Here is a 19,167-nt window from a genome sequence, read left to right on the forward strand (position 1 = left end):
CTGGTGCATCCAAGAACAAAAACTACACGACAAAAAGAGTAATGACTATTTCTATAACGTCACATGAACTCTCTCACAGAGTTGTCGTTACTCATTGGTGCCAATCATGCCATGGCGATGCACAAAGTCAGAAAGAAGGACAAGTCCAAACTCCACGATTAAAAAAATGTATATAAGATTTACTCAGCTAGAGCCATTTGATAGTTTATTGAAATGCCTTTATTTAAATTAACAGGAGAATTTTACAAAGATTTTCTCACAAAGAAACGAATATCTTCTATAATGTCTTAAAATGCAGACACTACAAAGCCATAAATTAGTCTAAAAAATCTGTAGTGATAACTTTTTTTGTTTTCTGATACAGTAATGCCAGAAGAGTTGCCTAGTAATAAAGTTGCAAGCTCCAAAAGAAGCTCATAAGACTTTGAAGCAAGAGTAGCCAGGCCCTTGTCGCAGTGACTCTCCTATGCACAGCATATATACGCTACTAGCGTTCTTCATTTTCCATCTTCTATGCACTTGTGGTCTTCAATCATCGCATGAAGTTGCCAAGGAACCTTCTTTCCCAAACGGAGGTCCTCCACTCCTTCAGTACTTATTGAAACAAGTCTGCAAAAACCAAGCTGTATGGACTTAGTTAATGCTTTTCGAACAGCTGGGCATCAAGCTTCCATTCAGTTGCAAATGGCAGAAAGGTTTTCCTGCTAAAACATGATTTTGCTGCGTAGGCACAAAACCAACCCATTTGCACTCTCTCTGCCAGTGCCCCTTAACTGTCAGCAACACCTGCTATCCCTCCACAACTACATACACTCTCGCTGATACACTCCTACAATTACTCTGATCCACCACTTGTACATCATAGGCTTGTGCATACCTGCAAAACAAAACCTTTACTGAGCATTATCACTTCATGATCAGACTATTCTGCACCCTCAAACATCACTTTATTGCAGTGATACCCAAGGCCTGCAGAGTTATGATAAACAATCTGGGGATCATAACAGATTCTTGTTAATGAAAATTTGGATCCTTTGTTTACTGAGCCAACCATTGCTTCAAAGAGGAAGGACAAATGAACTCAGTCCTGAGGGTCAAATCTGACAAAAACCATACAGACCAAGCAAGACTGCACTTCAGGAATAAATTATCAAAGTTTTCCTCTTCCTCATTGCATAAGACACAGTATCAGTCACTATGTTTCATTTCCACTATTCTGTTTCTATGGCAAAGTACTCTTCCCAAAACTTCCAAACAAAAACTCTTAACTTCAAAGGAAGCTTCAAGCTCCACAGATTTCTTCAATGAAGGGCTATAACCCTACGATGAGAATCCATTACCTGAGTTTCCCTTATTTCCAATGCATGCATCAACTGGTAGCCTATTTTGACTGCATATTGACCATGTGTTACATGAGGCCATATCAGTGTATCAGAAACTCCTCACATTCAGATACAGCAAGCTAAATTTGAGCATCCACTTCAGGAGAGTATAGCTCCCTAACCAGGTCCTGTTTCCAAGTCAAAGTGTAAAGTTCAAATACCTACTAACAGAAGTATATTGTTTTTACTTCCTTAAGAATAAAGCAAAATATCAACAACAACAAAAAAATTGTAAATACTTCTAAAAGGAAGGGCAATGATATAGCATCTTTCCACTACGAAATATAATATCTTTCCACTATGAAATATAATATGTAACGAACCCGCCCAATTGTGTAAATATTGTCCGCTTTGGGACCCATATCTCTCACACTTTTGTTCTTCCCCCAAAGCACATAGCAATGGGGAAAAAGGCCTCTACACATTAAAGAGAGATCACTCCTTATAAATACATCCCCATGTGCTTCCCTAAGCGATGTGGGATTCCATGGAGATGTGTTAATAAGGAGTGATCTCTCTTTAATGTGTAGAGGTCTTTTACCCCATTGTTGTGTGCTTTGAGGGGAGAACAAAACCGTGAGAGATATAGGCCACAAAGAGGACAATATCTACTCAATTGGGGTGAGTCGTTACATAATACGTTAGGCTAAATAAAAAGACCAATGAGAAAACTTAAATTCTAGATATAATACAACAACAAAAACAACTAGAACAAGAGGGCTTACCTATCCAAGTAGGCTACCTTCTCCATTTTTCAATCTTGTCTATACAGCTGCTTGCCTGCTTGAGTTTGATTACTGTAAAGATGAATATGCACCAGATGACAGAGTTAGTAATTTATAGTTTAGTATGTTGTATGGTCAGAATTCTCCACTGTCTACTGCTGTCTTTTAATTCTAATTCTACTTGAGTCTATATGATGGTATATAGCCTAATCAAGTTACGATTTGGAGATAGGTCTTTTGGTTTGTTCCATCATGTGAAATGGGCATGGTCAGCCAAGGAGCCATCTTTCCCAAACAGAGTTCCTCCACTCCTCTACTACTTATTGAAGCAACAAGTCTGCAAATAGCAAGTTGTATAGCCTTAGTTAATGCTTTTTGAACAGCCGGGCATCTAGCTGCATGCCAAGGTTGCATATGGCAGAATTGCAAACACCTACCAAAAATTTTCCTGCCAGCGCTTGACGTAGCTACAGCCAAAATCAACCCATTCATACCCTCTGCCAGTGTCCCACAAAGCAACACTTAGCAATCCTCCACAATTAGACACACTTGCCTTGGTACATTCCTGCAGTTACTCTGATCTGCCTGGTGCATAATAGACTTATACATACCTGAAAAACAGAGCTTTACTGAGCATTAGCAGTTCTGACGCAGACATTTTTGTACCCTCAAACATCATTTTAGAGAAATCATATGCATATTCCAGTTTGTGAAAGGTTAAAATCCTCCATCAATTGCAGCAATCACTGCTTCAAAGAGCAAGGATAAATAAACTCAGTTCTAAGGGTCAATTCTGAACCAAACAATACAGCTCAATCAAGATAGCGCAGAAGGAATAAATGATCCAAGTTTTTCCCTTCCTCATTGCATAAGACACACCTACTATAACTCACTATGTTTCATTTTCACTATTCTGTTTTAATCGGTAAGTCCTCATGCCAAAACTTCCACAAAATAAATAAATAAATAAAATAACTTCAAACTTCAAAGGAAGCTTTAAGATCCACAAGATTTCTCCATCTAAGAGTTATGACCCTCAAATTAGAATCCATTGTCTTATTTTCCTTACTTCCAATGCCTGCAGCAATTGGTAGCCTCTTTTGACCTCATATCGACCACGCATTACATGAGGCCATATCAGCTTATCAGTAACTCCTTGCCTTAAGATAGGGGTAGATAAAATTGGAGCAGCAACTTCGGGAGAGTATAGCTCCCTAACCAGGTCCTGTTCCAAGTCAGTGCAAAGATGACTCTAAATACCTATTAACATATACAGATTCTTTTGGCTTCAAGATAATACAATAATATAAATTTTTCAAAAAAGGAATGACAATTATTCATATACATATATTTGAATGATTCTCAAAGTGTAGCATCTTTCCACAATGAAAGAGAATACATCAGGATTAGAATAACAAAACCAAAGGGAATGATACTTTAAATCTAGATGTAATACACCAAAGAAAGATAACTAGAACAGGAGAGCTAATGAGGCTACCTTCAATTTTTAACCTCATCTACTCAGTTGCTTGCCTGTTCGAGTCTGATTACCGTAAAGACGAATATGCAACAGATGATTTGGTTAGTAATTTATGATTTAGTTTGTCATATGCTCAGGTTTCTCTACTGTCTACTGCTGTACTTTAATTCTAATTCTAGTTGATTCTCTTTAACAGGGTATAACCTAATTATAATACGACTTGGGGATAGGTCTTTTAGTTTCTTTCATGATCTTAAGTGGGAATGAAGATTATTAAAAGGTGGAAAAACCTTCAAGTACATCAAGAGGCAACACACAAGTCGTATAGTAAATACTTACATAAATAAAGAGTCTTGATACATATTAAAAGAGTTTTAAACTTTTAATATTACAGGTTGATGGGGAAATTCATATTTTTCTTTCAAACTCAACCAACATCATATATGAAACTCCTAAATGTCCAGAAAGAAGAAGAAAGGGGTGGGCTGGGGGGGGGGGGGGGGGGGGGTGGGGTGTGTGCTGGGGTAAGTAACAAAGAGCAGAGAAAAAAGATTTGTTACTTTCAAATGGGATTGAAATATTACTAAGGTCTCACAAAGGCTTTTACAAAAGCATTACATAGAACAATGATATGTATGATGGTTTCCATACATTGCAGAATAAAAGGAGCACATGACTAAGGCTATTTACTGATAGTTACAGTTCCATATTTTATTATGTGGCAGGTCTAATAATTGAGTCATTGACAGCAATGTTTTGGTGACAGATAAAATCAGACTTGTTTTTGCTTTGAAGATTGTCTATCGTGAGACCTTTTTATTTAGATGGTGATTGCACATGTATTTACATATATATACAAGCTCAGATTCCTAACACTCAGAAAAAAGCCTGGAAAATATGCTTCTCAAACAGTAAGCTTCCACTCGTTTGCATATGGTATTACTGAAACAGCCTGAAAAATTATCTACCAGCCCATTATTTAGCTACATAGGCAAAACAACCCCATTTGCATCTGCTCTGCCAGTGCCCCTCAATTGTCAGCAACACTTGCCATCCCTCCACGACTGGACACACTCGCCTTGGGACTCTCTAGTAGTTACTCTAATCAACATGTTGTGCATCATAGGCTTGTGCATACCCACAAAACAAAGCTTTACTGAGCATTAGCATGAAAAGTACACTTTTTTGCACCCTCAAACATAACTGTGTTGAGGTTATACAGCCCAAGCAAGACTGTGCTTCAGGAATAAATGATCCAAGTTGTCTTCCTCATTGCATAAGACACTTGGTTTCACTCACTAAGTTGTGTTGTATGAGGCCATAGCAGCTTATCAGTAACTCCACAGCTTGAGATAGGGATAGCTAAAATTTGAGCAGCCACTTCTGGAGAGTACAGCTCTCTAATCAGGTCCTGTTTTCAAGCCAAAGTGTAAAGATAAGTTTAAATACCTATTAATAGTAGTAGCTTATTTTGACTTAATTGAGGGATTCCTAAAGTATGGTTTTTATAACCTAGCAAAATAATATTTTTTGTATTATTGAAAAACATTGACACACACATACATGACTAAAATTAAATTCTGGACAAAACACATCAAAATAAAACTATAGGATCTTTCCACTACAAAATACAATACATCAGACTAAAAAGACAAAACCAAGCCGAAAAATATGACAACTTAAATTTTGGATGTAAGGCATCAAAACAACAATACACCTAGAGCAGGGCTTACAAATCAAAGCAGGATACCTTCTCTATTTTTCAACATTTTCTGCACAGTTGCTTGCTTGATTGACTATGCACCAGAGAATTAGGTTAGTAATTTATGGCTAAGTTTGTCGTACGCTTAGGTTTAACATCTGTTATCCTTTGATTCTAATTCTAGTTGAGTCACTTTGATTGGGTAGCCAAACTAAGTTACCTATGGAGATAAGTCTTCTGGTTTGTTTTATCCTTTGAAAAGAGCATGAACAGTTTTGCCCTGGTCATGATCTGAAATGGGTAAGTACAAATTTCAGTCAATAATTTTATTCAGAGTTAAAGGTATAAAAGTTAGAAAACTTCAAGAACATCAAGACGAAATAGCACAAAATTCATTTGGTAAAAGCTTAAACAATTAAAGAGCAGTACTACGTATGAAATGAATTTTAAACTATTACTATTAAAAAGAAACAGGGCACTTACATGTGTCTGTACCTGTCTACTAAATTATAAATGTAAGAAAGCACCATAGAAAAAAGATATGTCACAGGGCACCTATTAAACTCTAAATCTTTGAAGTAAAAGAGGAAGGAGAAGAAAGAACGAATGAAAGAAAGAAATATCTACATGAGAAATCAAAGGAAGAAAGATATGACACTTAAAAAATGAAATTCAAATATTATAAAGGTCTCACCAATTCTTCTTCACAAGCATTACATGGGAAGATGAAGTCTTTGATGATTTCCCAACATTGTAAAATAAAGGCATCAGATGGCCAAGGCCATTTAATAATAGATTCAAACGCACTTCTCTTATGGCAAATCACGGATCTAACAAGACAGGTCTAACAATTGAGTAATATACAGTCATTCAAAATTTTGTTTTGGTGACACATAAAATTGGACTAAATGATTTTAACTTTGAAGATTGTCTCCTGTGAGAGCTTCCCATTTAGTTGGTGATGGCAAATCTATTAACATATAGGTACAAGCTTAGGTTCCCAACGCTGATAGTTTAAGCAGTTCACCAAGAATATTACTGCTGATCAATTGTCAACAACATTACAATATTTGGATATATTGAGAACATGGTAATGATTTGGTCATTGAATAAATTTTGCATATCAAAATTAATTCCCCATTAAGGTAAGTTATGATCAAGCTCCTCATGGTTGAAAATTTTGAACAATCACTAACCATGATTTGATTCTAAAGTTTGTTGCATTATGAGAATTGCAATAACAATGTTCTCAAACATGCTAATACAAATCATTTTAGTAACTTTATGATTGTTGTCCTACTTTCCAATAATAAAAAATTCAGTGAAAAGCAAAAGCAAAAAATAAAAAGAAAAGAATAGAAAAATCAGTTATTCTCTTAATCAGAAAAAGAGCATCTGCTTTGGTTTCAGGTTAGTAAACAACCCTAAAAAACCTTCAACAAGGGGGGAAGCTAGACACAACCTCTAGGAAGACTAATTATTTTGATGCGTTCAATTGTCAATAATGTTGATATTTGGATGTATCAAGAATTTTTTTAATGATTTGTTCTTTACAGAAATTTTAATATCCAAATTAATTCCTCATTAAAGTTATTATCAAGTTCCTCATTGCTGAAGATTTTAAATTTATAACTACATTTGATTTTAAAGTTTGTACATTTTAGAATTGGAATCTTGATTGTCTTAGCTATATAGCAAGTGGAGTGGGGAAAAGTTATATACTGTCGTCATACTTTAAAATAATATGAATTTTCAGAGCAAAAAAATAAAAAATAAAAGGAACAAGAACTAGAACAGAAAACTCAGCTATTCCCTTAAACAGGAAAAAAAAAAAAAAAAAAAAAGAAGCATTTTCTTTGGTTGAAGATTAGTACACAACTTTAGAGAACTTTCAACTAAGGAGGAAGCTAGATACTACCCCTAGCTAGACTAATCATTCTGACTACAATCTATGCATGACTTCACATATATAATATGTAATAAGATAAAAATTAATTTCGATTGTAATGTTTGCACTGGCAGATTCACCTCATGCATATATTGTTTTTGCACCTTAAAAAATTCTAAAACAATGACGAAAGAAATTAAAAAGCATACAATGGACTGCACTTATCTTTTTGTCTCTTGGCCATGTGACAGATTCACTAAACAAGTAACACAATCACTAAACCAAGATGACCCTAATCATTGTTTAATTCATAAGACTCTGTTTTTTATATGCATATCAAATTAGCTAGGAGTATTACCATTCTTTGTTTCAAATTGCTCTTATTGATAACTCTAGTCAAACATGTGGTGGGCAATCCATTAATAAATGTACACTGAAAGAAAAAAGAAAAAGAAAATGCAGAAACCAACAGAGGAAAGACAGTGACTTACTGAAAAGTTGATTAAGCATCAGGGTTACTGTCATTAGATTTGTCCCAATTGCTTAACTCCTCATCACAGTCCTTGTACTCACTTGACTCCTCACAATCAGATTTACCATGGGCTTCTGTGTGCCTTTTAATCCTTTTTGGGTTTGGTATGTCATTAGAGCTTCCTTCTCCACTGGGTCCTGCCCCATTGTAATCATCACGTCTGCACTTGACTTTGTGACATTCCACTACCACTGACGAATGGTCGAAATTATGATGGACAACATCCATGCCATCATAAGGAGTGATGCTGCTGTTGCTATACTGGACCATTGTTCTGTCAAGATCTTCTATGTCTTTCTCGTATATCATACGGATCCCCCATTTTTTTACCTTGACACGCCAGCTTTCAATTTTAATTCTAATCTGACTGAATCCATTCACGTCACCTTCCCACAATAATTTATTTGATTCCTCGTCCAAGTATTGAGGAACCACATAGACTAGCGAAACGTGATCTGATGAAACCTTCTTAATTGAGGGACAGTAACCAATCTCAATTCTTTTTCCATTGGCTATCAACCAATATCCAAGAGAGCCATATGAATGAAAATCATTCGTACGAAACACAACACAAAAAGCAATTCCCACCTTCTTACACAAATGAGAAGGTTGTTTTATTTTCACTTCATTCCCCATGCTTTGGTGGCTAAACCACTCAGGAATTTCACTTCCAGGAATAACAATGGCATATGGATAATATGGATAATGAGGCTCGGTTTTTAGGACTGAGAGAGGGAGAGAGTGAGTGAGCTTGAGGTACTTTTTTATCCCTGAGATAAACCAGTCTATGCAGCTTTGATTGTCAGCCAATTGAAAGCAATTTTGAAGACCGAGAGATGGTTCCAATGAATCGCTTGGTTTTAATGGATCTGGTAACATTTCCAGTGAGATACAACCTTCTGCCTCAACGCTTTCAATATTCAATGGAAGCTTTGGCAATGATCGAAGACTTGTGGAATTATTCAAGTACATCGATTTCAATTTCGAAAGTCGAATGATGCTTTCCGGAAGGCAAACAAAATCATTTCCACTTAAAAACAACCATGTTAAAGAGAATAAGGAACCAATATCATTGGGGATTGCCTTGAGATTGCAGTCCCTTAAATCTAACCAGAACAAAGAAGACGCAGGTGATAGAGATAGAGAAGAGAATAGCAAGTCGATGGGATGAGGACCTGTTGGCATTGAACAAAACGGGAGGAGCTCATACCACGATTTATTAGATGATAACCCCTTACATCCTCTGAATATTAGCGAACGAAGATGTTTTAAGAGACCAATGGAAGAAGGGACCTTTCTTATAGCAGTTTCGCTCAAATTCAAAGACATTAGACTTTCGGCATTCCCTAGGTTCTCTGGCAGTCCATCCAGTTTTGAGCATCCCTCAATATAGACTACTCTAAGCAACTTTAAATTAAAAATGGTATCACGTAAATGCACAAGATTTTTGCAATCACATAAATCCAACCAATCAAGGTCAGTCAAATGCTCAATTGACGTGGGTAGTGTTGTAATTGCAGTACCTTTTAAATCAAGGCTGTGTAAACATTTCATGTTTCTCCCGAATTCTGGAATTTTTGTTATTTTTGAGCAACCAAAAAGTTTTAGTTCCATGAGACACTCCATTTCAAACTTGCTTGGAAGACTTGTGAGGTTCTTGCACCCATCTAAATTAAGAATACTAAGCTTTTTATGAATTCCAACTAATGGGTGAATCTTACGTAAATTTATACAATCTTTAAGAACCAAACTCTCAAGATTTGGGATTTCAATGATGTTTGGGGATTCAATAAGTTTTAGAGATTCACTCAGCTCAATGAATTTCAAATTCTCAAAACTCTGTTTAAAGCCAAAAAAGATAAAGAAAAAAAAAAGGAGTAAAACAATTAGCTTCTGCAAACAAACTTATTATAAAAAAAAAAAAGTAGTATAAGGGTACCTAAATTACCTTTAATCGGAAACTTGATGTCAACGATTTTGAAGGGTACCCTCTCCAATCAAGAAATCTTAAGCTATTAGGAAGATGTTTGAGATCATGCATAAGTTGAACACCACAAATTTTAAGCAATCTTAGATCTTGCATCTTTGAAAAGGCTTCAGGATTCCAATATACCTTTTTTGGTTCATACAACTCTAGTACTATGCTTTGAATTGCCTCTGTTCCCTATTAGTAAGAATAAGAGGAATTAGTATAAAATGTATTATTACTAGACTAATATAATTTAAACTCCATAATTCTTTATAAAAAAAATTATGTTGAATAACAAAATAAGATATATTCTTAGTTTCTTTCAATAACCCCTTACTTCAATAACCCCTTACCGTATTTTTTGTCAACACATTGTCAATATCTTTAAACGACCACAATCTACTACGTTTCCTGGGGTCTTTCTCTTGACAAACTATATCTTGACCCATTTTTTGTAGTAAATCATGCATCCACAATTGATTTTCATGCAATTTAATGAGAGACTTATCAATAAGAACCCTCAATCCAAATTTAGCATGAAGCTCAAGATAGTCTAGTATTTTTATGACGTCATCTCGATTCTTGTGATTAAAAAAGCATGCAATATTTAAGAAAATATCCTTCTCTGGTGATTGTAGTTCATCAAAACTTATTCGAAGCACATTGAGAATTCTTCTTTCGGGAAATTCATTGAGCCTATCCAATCCACTTTTCCATTCATCAATGCTTTTTTTGAACAAGAAAGAACCCAAAACTTCAAGGGCCAAAGGAAGCCCCTTAGAATAATCTACAAAAGCTTGAGATAGCTTTTCATAATCTTCTGCTGGATGGTCCTTTTTAAAAGCTTTCAAACTAAAAAGTTTAAGAGCTTCATCATGATTCAATACTTCAGCCTCATATATTTCATTTACTTCATGATTCACCAACAAATGCCTATCTCTTGTTGTTATCATAATTCTACTACCTGAACCAAACCAACAATGCTCCCCAGCTAACTTCTTCAATTGGTCTCCTTCATTTACGTCATCAAGAACAAGAAGAATCTTTTTGTTATGTAACCTATTCTTGATCATTTGAACTCCGTCATCGACATCTTGTAGATTCAAATTTTCTAGCATCAAAAGTTTTTTCAAAAGTATTTTTTGTAACTTACATAAACCACATTTTTTAGATTCTTCCCTAACATTTGCAATAAAACAGCAAGCTTCAAAGTGACTGGAAACCATACTATAAACAACTCTTGCAAGAGTTGTCTTACCCATTCCTCCTGTCCCCCAAATTCCTATAATGCGAACATCATTTGACTCTATAGCTAAGTATGACTTCAATTTCTCCACTCGGGATTCCATTCCTATTAGTCCCTTATGTGCTGAGAATGTATTTCTCAATTTATTTAATATCTCTTGCACAATGTCTTGGATACATTCTGCCTCAGACCTACAAAGAAGAGAGAACAATAAGCTGTGAATCTGAATTTACAAGGACAGGATATATCCAACAAAAAAATTATGTAGACATGTGGCATTAAGTTTAGTTGGTTAAATCTGAAATTGGGTTGAATTTATGTAATTGAATGCCTCCTTTTTTATTTTTTATTTTTGATAATAATGTAATTGAATGCTTCAAGCCAAAATCCAAAGAACTACCCGTATTTTAACTATACAATTAGAAGAAGAAGAAAGCCTACAAAAGAGAGGGAAGAGAGCAGCTGCAAAATATTTAGAAATGAGGAAATTTACTGTTATCATCCAATCCTATTTCTTATGATAGCAACGGTCATTCTCCTTGTTGGCCATTGAACAGTGGAATCCAACTTAAAATTACACCTACTAGAACGTGTGATCTAATAGCGGAATTATTTTGATTGTCAGAATATTAATCTAATTAGGAGTTGTGTTAGAATTATAAATTACATAATTCCCATAAGGCTTGGATTGGTTTCAAATTAACCTTCAATTTCTAAAATTATCAACTAAAACCATTAACCTTTTTAATTGTTTCGATTTGTGCCCTTAATAAGTTGCTATTGACTAAAAATAACAAAATTTGAAATAACTTTTGACTCAAACCTATCTTTAAAAAAAATCATTCCATGTGAAATTATAAGATATTTGGTACAATATATGAGAGTTTTAGAATTATATAACAATTAGTCATTTAGTTATTGGCACCAAAACATTCACATTAAAATTAGATATTATATAAGCTCATCTCAAAATCATATCAGACTATAATAATTAAAATTAGAGTAAATTCCACCAACATTCCTCAAGTTTTATCAAGATGACACTCCTCCCAAACATTTATATTAATAACAATCTCTCCTCTTGAGGTTTTTATAGATCCAAATATATAAGTGAGACTTTACACACTATTCCTCTTGTTTGACCATATTCATTGATGAACCCATTTAAAAGTTAATTCTTGATAAGTTTCCATGTTTTTTTGAGTGTCCTCAACTCATTGCCATTTTCTTTAGACATTGTACCATCTCATGTGACCCTTTTAATCTCAAATTCCATTCTTATATCTTTGAGCTATTGCTATTGCATTTGTGAAACTCATTTGATCGTATTTGTACACTATCCGGATTATAATTCATTCGTGTTGTGGAAGTTGTGATGTTGTGATTTTAATTGGCAGTTGTTTATTTTCTAGTGACCCTATCGATGGGGGCAGTATGTGGGTGTTGTTTATTTTCTAGTGACCCTATCGATGGGGGCAGTATGTGGGTGTGACCCATCCTGTTGGGACAATACAAAGGGCATGACATCTTAAATGTCTTATTTGTGATACTGAGTTTATTCTTTGCTATTCATATAATATGAGCTATTGTTTCTATATACATAGCTAATTTTTATGTTAACATCTATTGAATTTATTAACTTACTATGAATCACCCATGTTGATTTTGGAGATAAGATGAATTACTATGTGCTTTGATTTTGAGATTGAATTTATTTGTTTTAGAGTTTTTCTATTGTGGGTAAAATATAGACTTTTTGAATTGAACTTTTTGGCCTTAAAACTTGTTTTTAATTCAAGTATAAATGTCAATGAAAAATTCTATTATGTTCTAATGAATTGGTTGTTATCTTCTTTATATTTTTATAATAACTCAATTTTCATAACTAATTTAAAATTTTAAACATTAAGTAAATTCATTATGTTAAAATTAACAAAAATTACGTTCAAATGTAAAACTTAAGTATATAAATCGTCAAATTACCTTTTCTTAAAAATAAAAAAATAAAATCAAGGAATTCATAATAAACAATTTGCACACTCTATTAAAAGTTATCATTAGATTCATTACAAAGTATTTTCAAAGAATTAACAAAAATACTAAAACAAAATCAATAGTATTAAGCTTAGGTATGAATGTTTAATATATATCTAATTGTGTTTATTATTAAGGACAAAACTTAGGTCCCCCTCTTAAGATTCAGTAATGTAACTACTTAACTAAAAAATACACTTTCATCTCATGAACAAAAATCCACATGGCAGAATCTTAAAAGAGAAACCTAAGGAACAACACCTAAATACTGTACCTAAGTCTTGCCATATTCTTAAATGTGTCTGTGAATATGTAGAGAGTTACAAGTTAGTAAAAAGGTTAATTTGGAGATCCTATTTCAATAAAATTTTACAAAGTATTTTCATTAAAAAGTTATCATTAGATTCATTACAAAGTATTTTCAAAGAATTAACAAAAATACTAAAACGAAATCAGTAGTATTAAGCTTAGGTATGAATGTTTAATATATATCTAATTGTGTTTATTCTTAAGGACAAAACTTTGGTCCCCCTCTTAAGATTCAGCAATGTAACTACTTAACTAAAAAATACATTTTTATCCCATGAACAAAAATCCACATGGTAGAATCTTAAAAGAGGAACCTAAGGAACAACACCTAAGTACTGTACCTAAGTCTTGCCATATTCTTAAATGTGTCTGTGAATATGTAGAGAGTTATAAGTTAGTAAAAAGGTTAATTTGGGGATCCTATTTTAATAAAATTTTATTTTCCCTAATTTTTATAACTATCATTAACTCCTCCACTTTATATGTATGTATGGATAATTTGATTTTAAAAGATAACCACCTCTTTAATCTTTATAACTCTTTGTTTTTCTCACACGTTCCAACATTTTTTATTATTATCCGACATTTAAGGTCATGATATTTTGTTCTTTCAAATTCTATAATTTTATTTCTTATTATTTAATGAAGATTGTTTTCCTAAATTAAAAGCGAAACCATTATTGATATAGTATAGATTACATAAGAAATATAATGTTCACATATTAAATGTAGAATATACTATAGTCAAAATCTTGTGTATATGTTTGATAGTATAATTCACACGGTAAATATAGGGAGAGATGTTTGACACATACGGTAGAAAAATATATCTCAAATTAAATTACCTATTTTGTACGTGCCACCCAGAGAGATTGCCCGCCTCTCTCAAAGCATCTCTCCATTTCTGCACCTTCTTTATGTTCTCCTCAAAACGTTCTTCGTGTTGAGCAAAAGCTTGTGCAAAAGTTCCAATTTGTTTCCGTATATCAGATGGATCCACATTATAAAAAATTGGTAGAACTATCATTCCCGTCTCTTCCACACATCCAATGACCTTTGCAAGTTCATCTAGGCACCATGTAGAAAATGCATAGTTTCTTGAGAATATGACAATAGCAAACCTTGATTCTTCTATTGCTTTTGAAAGCTCTGGTGAAATTGAATTTCCTCTCTCTAGTTCTTCATCATCTCTAAAAGTGAAAATGCCCTTTTGTTTCAAAGCAAAATATAGATGGTCTGTGAAATTATTTCGGGTATCCTTGCCTCTAAAACTTAGGAACACATCGTATTTCCATCGAGGTGTAAAAGAAGAAGATGATGATGGTGACAAGGCTCTTTCAGTGCTCATGGAAGCCATTGAAATTATCCTAGAAAATGTTGAACCAAAAATTAGATAAAAAGTACATTCAATTAAAATTGAAGAAACAAATTAAAACGAAAATAGATTGGCGAAGAGATTTTTTTTTTTTTTTTTTTTTGGGTAGACATTTCATATCAAGGATGGAGTGAAAGGAGAGAAATATAAGACATGGATGTGTGCAAGAGAAGTGAGAACTTAAAGATTTGGAGAATTGCAACAATTCTTTGTAAAGAATCTAAAATCTTTTGGAACAACGCTTGTTGAATACAATTCTAATTAATTGAAGAGCTTCTTATTTCTGATTTATCTCCCACTTTTCTAAAAGGTCTCAACCGATCCAGTACTTTTCTTTTTAGCTAACTAACCACAACTAGTTTTTTCCACATATTGTTATTATTATTCATTTTTTATAATTCGATAGTTGAAGTTGAGGGAATTTGAACCCTTGACATTTTAATTGAAAACATCGAAGTGTGAGATTTGAACTTAAAATGCAATTTGGTCTTGAACTCTTTTTTATTTGGCTTCTTTACGAGTGGCACATGGGATGTGAACTTAATTAGCAATACGCAAGTAATTTACTCCCCCATTAGCCATTAAGAAAAGAAAAGAGGAGAAAGAGTGACCAGATGTAAAGTTTTTGTTCAAGTTCCTGCTAGTCAGCTAAAACGTTTTGGCCAAATTGCATAAAGACCCCTGAGGTTTGGGTCAATTTCAAAACACACCCTCTGTGCTTTTAATTTTGTATTATACACCTTGAGGCTTTCAGTAATGACCCATATATAAATCCAGGAAAACGCCACCAAATACAAATAGAAATAGCCCTCAAACCCATACCGCCAGGTCCCAAGTGGGGCTCACGACTCACGGCCAATTTGCATTTTAAGAATTTGTTTATTAAACTTTAATTTAGAAAGAATTTTTATTGTTATAATTCATTAAAAACAATAATTTTTTTAATGATTATATGATAAAATGGTCACGTGCACTATACATGATCACTTGAAACAAGAATTTTTTTTTTTTTTTTAAAGAGAGTTTCAACCTATGACGTCCACTCTTAATACAACCATCAGAGATTTTACCAGTTGAACTAATTAGAACCTACGAAATAAAAATTTCGTCATTACCGAAATGAACAATACATAATTAAAAGCACGGGAATGTGAAAACTTTCTCATTGGGTCTTTTTAAATTTTAACTAAAGTTTTGTTTATACTTTATATTACTTCCTCTGGCTTTTTTACTTGCTTTAGTGAAAACTTTTTATTTTTTATTTTTAAGGGTTTTAGTGGAAATTTGATGACAAGGAATTTCCTGGCGGCCGACTATAAAGTCGTGTTTATAGTATTTATATTGAATGTAGATTAACAATAAAGATTTTTTTTTTTTTTTTTTTTGGAGATGGGACAATAAGTTCTAATCAGTTTAAAAAATTAAAAAAAAAAAAAAAAACTATAAAGTCCTATTCATATTGCTATCTTTCTATATATTCTTGATGCCATTGATTGGATGTGACACGCATAAATGCTTAGGGGGCATTTAGTTCAACATGATGTTACATTACATCGTAATATTACGTTATTGTAATCTTACATTAATGTAATCTCAATACAAGAACACAACATTACATTGTTTAGAAAGGTGATGAGATTAAGGTGATGTGATATATTTTGTAATTTTAAATTATGATAGTATTAGAAAAAATAAAATAAACCAAAAATCTTAATGTCACATCATTATAATGTACATCAAATTAAGGACACATGACAGCGAACCAAACATGTTCTTAGTGGATTCTGAAAACTTTATGACTAATAATACATTCACTAATTAATTTATTATAAGCAGTGTGTGTAAAGTAGCTGAAGAAAGGTACAAGCAGTGCATAATTACTTTATTTTTCTTTTATTTGCCTACCTAATTTTGCACTTCATATCGTTGATAAAGACATAGGTTACTTTGTTTGCACTCAAATTTTTTTTTTTTTTTTTTTTTTTTTGGAGAAAGATATGTTTGGAGCCTTTGGTCATGTCGGATTTATAATTTTTTCAACCCATATAACCCAACCCAGCCTACTATGTATATGATTTATTTATTTATTTTTTATTTTTTTTATTTTGATTAATTTTGGTATTTTGATAATTGGATTTGATAAATTTAAAATTTTGGAATATAATTGAAGTATATTATATGAAATGTAATAATTTATTGAAAAAAGTGTTTAAATTATTGCTGAAAGCCTAAGGCAGCATCCTCGCCTCTTTGTTGCCTCTCACGGCTCAATACCCGAGAGAAATTAGTTACAATTTATTAACTTATTTTTAACCAACTCTATTCTACTTCCCTCTACTCACTCCTCTTTAATCCAAATGGGCCCTTATGGTCTGTTTGGAAGTTTAAAAAAGGAGGGGGAGTAGAGTAGAGGGAAGGAGAGTAATTCAATTACCTTGTTTGGTAGTTTTTTAAGGAAGGAGAATGAGGAGTTTGAAGGGGTTTGGAGGGGTTTCAACCACCTCTAACCCCTCATTTTTAATTCTCTCAAATTGGAGAGATTTGGAGGGAGAGTAAAGTAGAGTAGATAAATTATTGACTAGATAAATTTCCTAATTTACCATTTCTAAATTAATAATAGACCAATGTTGCAAGTCCATTTTCAAATAGGAGTAAATTTTTCTATTTTAATAATTTCCTCTCATCTACATCCTAATTTTTAAAACATCCAAACAAGGGGAACGGAGCCCCTTCCCCCTTGCTAATTTTAAAAACATCCAAACAAGGTGGAGGGGAATCGTTCCCCTCTACTCTCCTCCCCACTACTCTCCTCCCCTCTACTCCCTCTCTAAACTTCCAAACAGGCGATTAGGGTATGTTTGATTAGGTGGATTTTAGGGAGGATGAAAAAAAAAAAAAAAAAGAGAGAGAGAGAAAATGGGAGAGAACACTTTTGATGGTTGTTTGGTTAAAGAGACGGGAGGGAAAAAAAATTGATGGGACCCCAAGTGTTTTCCTCCTGAACCCATCAAAATGTTTTCTCCCCAATTTAGAGAGAAAACCGAAGGAAAAACTCCATGCTAGCCAAATACCAGATTTACCCCTCTCCTTTCAGTGTGTCTAGCTATGCATATTGTTTATGAATTGAATTATGTTCACATTGTGTTCTTTTTTTTCTTTTCAATGTCTTGCTTTTTTATTCGTTGTTGTCGTTGTGTTGTTTTTTTTTTTTTTTTTTTTTTTTTTTTTTTTTTTTTGAATTCGTATTGCATATTTATTCAAAGCTTTAAACAGTTACTTTTGCATTTTTTGGCTTTTTGTTTTTCCCTTTTTTTAATCAACGGTGGTGGTATTAAATGGGGGGCTTTCACTCTTTTTTTTTTTTTTTTTTAAATTTAAGAAGGGACCTCTAATTTTTATATATAAATAAAATAATATTATAATATTAATAATATGTGTGGGGCCCAATAGTTTAGGGGCCCGGCTCGCTCGCTTATGGGGAGTCCATAGGCCCCAAACTAAAGGAGGTCAGGGCCCAAGTCCAAAAATAGGAAGCCCAAAGTGACCCGAAGATACAGCCGAGGACAGCTTAGTCCTCGGCAGACCCAAAGTCTCCCAGATTAGAGTGGAATACAAGCTAACTTGAGAGATCAGAAAATATCTTGGGGCAGTTGTCCTTAATACCCTTCACTGATATGACACTGCACCCAACAGAGCCGGATTTTTAGGCTTTATTGATCATCTCCAACAATTTCGGGATTAGATTGATGGGACAGATATCTGTCCTGGAAAGATCGACCCTACACGTGGACGAGAGACAACAAACGTAGGCTAGTATAAAAGGAAAGGTAAACTAATAAGGAAGAGGCCCCCATCTCACTTCCTGAGAAAAAACTTCAGGAGGGAGAATGCCCGGAGAATATATGCGCATCACCCCGAAAAACCCACCGTCGGGTAACCGAAGAAAACATTAGTGCTCCTCGGACATGATCCGAGGAGACAAATCTCTCAAGATACAAAGGTGTAAGGCCTGAATATCCAAACTAAAGCCTTTTCTTGTCTTGGTTCATCTAAAGCCCGGCCTGAACTAGCGCCCTGTGACCCAACGATGGCCTTTCAAGCCCACTCTCTACAAATGTTATTGTAAGGGATTTTCTGTAGGCGAGCCCAGCATCGTTGTTGGGCCGCTAGAGATTCGTGTCCCTACAATATGTTAATTTTTATAATATGATATTCTTTTAATTTTTATTGATAAAAAGTATTTTTTTAATAATTGCAAGGAAATTATTTCTTGTATTGTGTAATAGGGGTGCGATAGTATTTTTTTTAATTTTTATTCGTTGTTGTCGTTGTTTTTTTTTTTTTTTTTTTTTTTTTTTTTGAATTCGTATTGCATATATATTCAAAGCTTTAAACAGTTACTTTTGCATTTTTTGGCTTTTTGTTTTTCCCTTTTTTTAATCAACTGTGGTGGTATTAAATGGGTGGCTTTCACTCTTTTTTTCTTTTTCTTTTTTATTTAAGAAGGCACCTCTAATTTTTATAT

At 33.7% G+C, this 19,167-nt stretch overlaps 1 protein-coding gene and 1 long non-coding RNA gene across 3 annotated transcripts in view; both read right to left on the minus strand.

Annotated features, from left to right (window-relative positions):
* Window positions 1–209: 209 nt before the first annotated feature.
* LOC126700468 (uncharacterized) lies at window positions 210–3,068 on the minus strand. The gene is made up of 3 exons (XR_007647182.1): window positions 2,545–3,068; window positions 2,108–2,444; window positions 210–1,510 (listed from the first exon to the last, which is right to left on the minus strand). It is a non-coding gene; the product is annotated as an uncharacterized LOC126700468 (long non-coding RNA).
* Window positions 3,069–4,856: 1,788 nt separating this feature from the next.
* The window catches only part of LOC126700432 (TMV resistance protein N-like), an 85,590-nt gene continuing 71,279 nt past the window's right edge, over window positions 4,857–19,167 (minus strand). Inside the window, exons 2-6 of one of the 2 annotated variants that reach the window (XM_050398592.1) lie at window positions 14,113–14,634; window positions 10,032–11,115; window positions 9,658–9,873; window positions 7,669–9,548; window positions 4,857–4,998 (exon numbers count right to left, since the gene is read on the minus strand). In XM_050398592.1, the coding sequence (XP_050254549.1) occupies window positions 7,680–9,548; window positions 9,658–9,873; window positions 10,032–11,115; window positions 14,113–14,624 (3,681 nt within the window). In that variant the 5' untranslated portion in view covers window positions 14,625–14,634 and the 3' untranslated portion in view covers window positions 4,857–4,998; window positions 7,669–7,679. The remainder of the gene's footprint in view (window positions 4,999–7,668; window positions 9,549–9,657; window positions 9,874–10,031; window positions 11,116–14,112; window positions 14,635–19,167) is intronic. The other variant, XM_050398593.1, reaches the window with a different exon arrangement.

This window comes from Quercus robur, chromosome 9 (assembly GCF_932294415.1).
Source record: "Quercus robur chromosome 9, dhQueRobu3.1, whole genome shotgun sequence".
NCBI lineage: Eukaryota > Viridiplantae > Streptophyta > Magnoliopsida > Fagales > Fagaceae > Quercus > Quercus robur.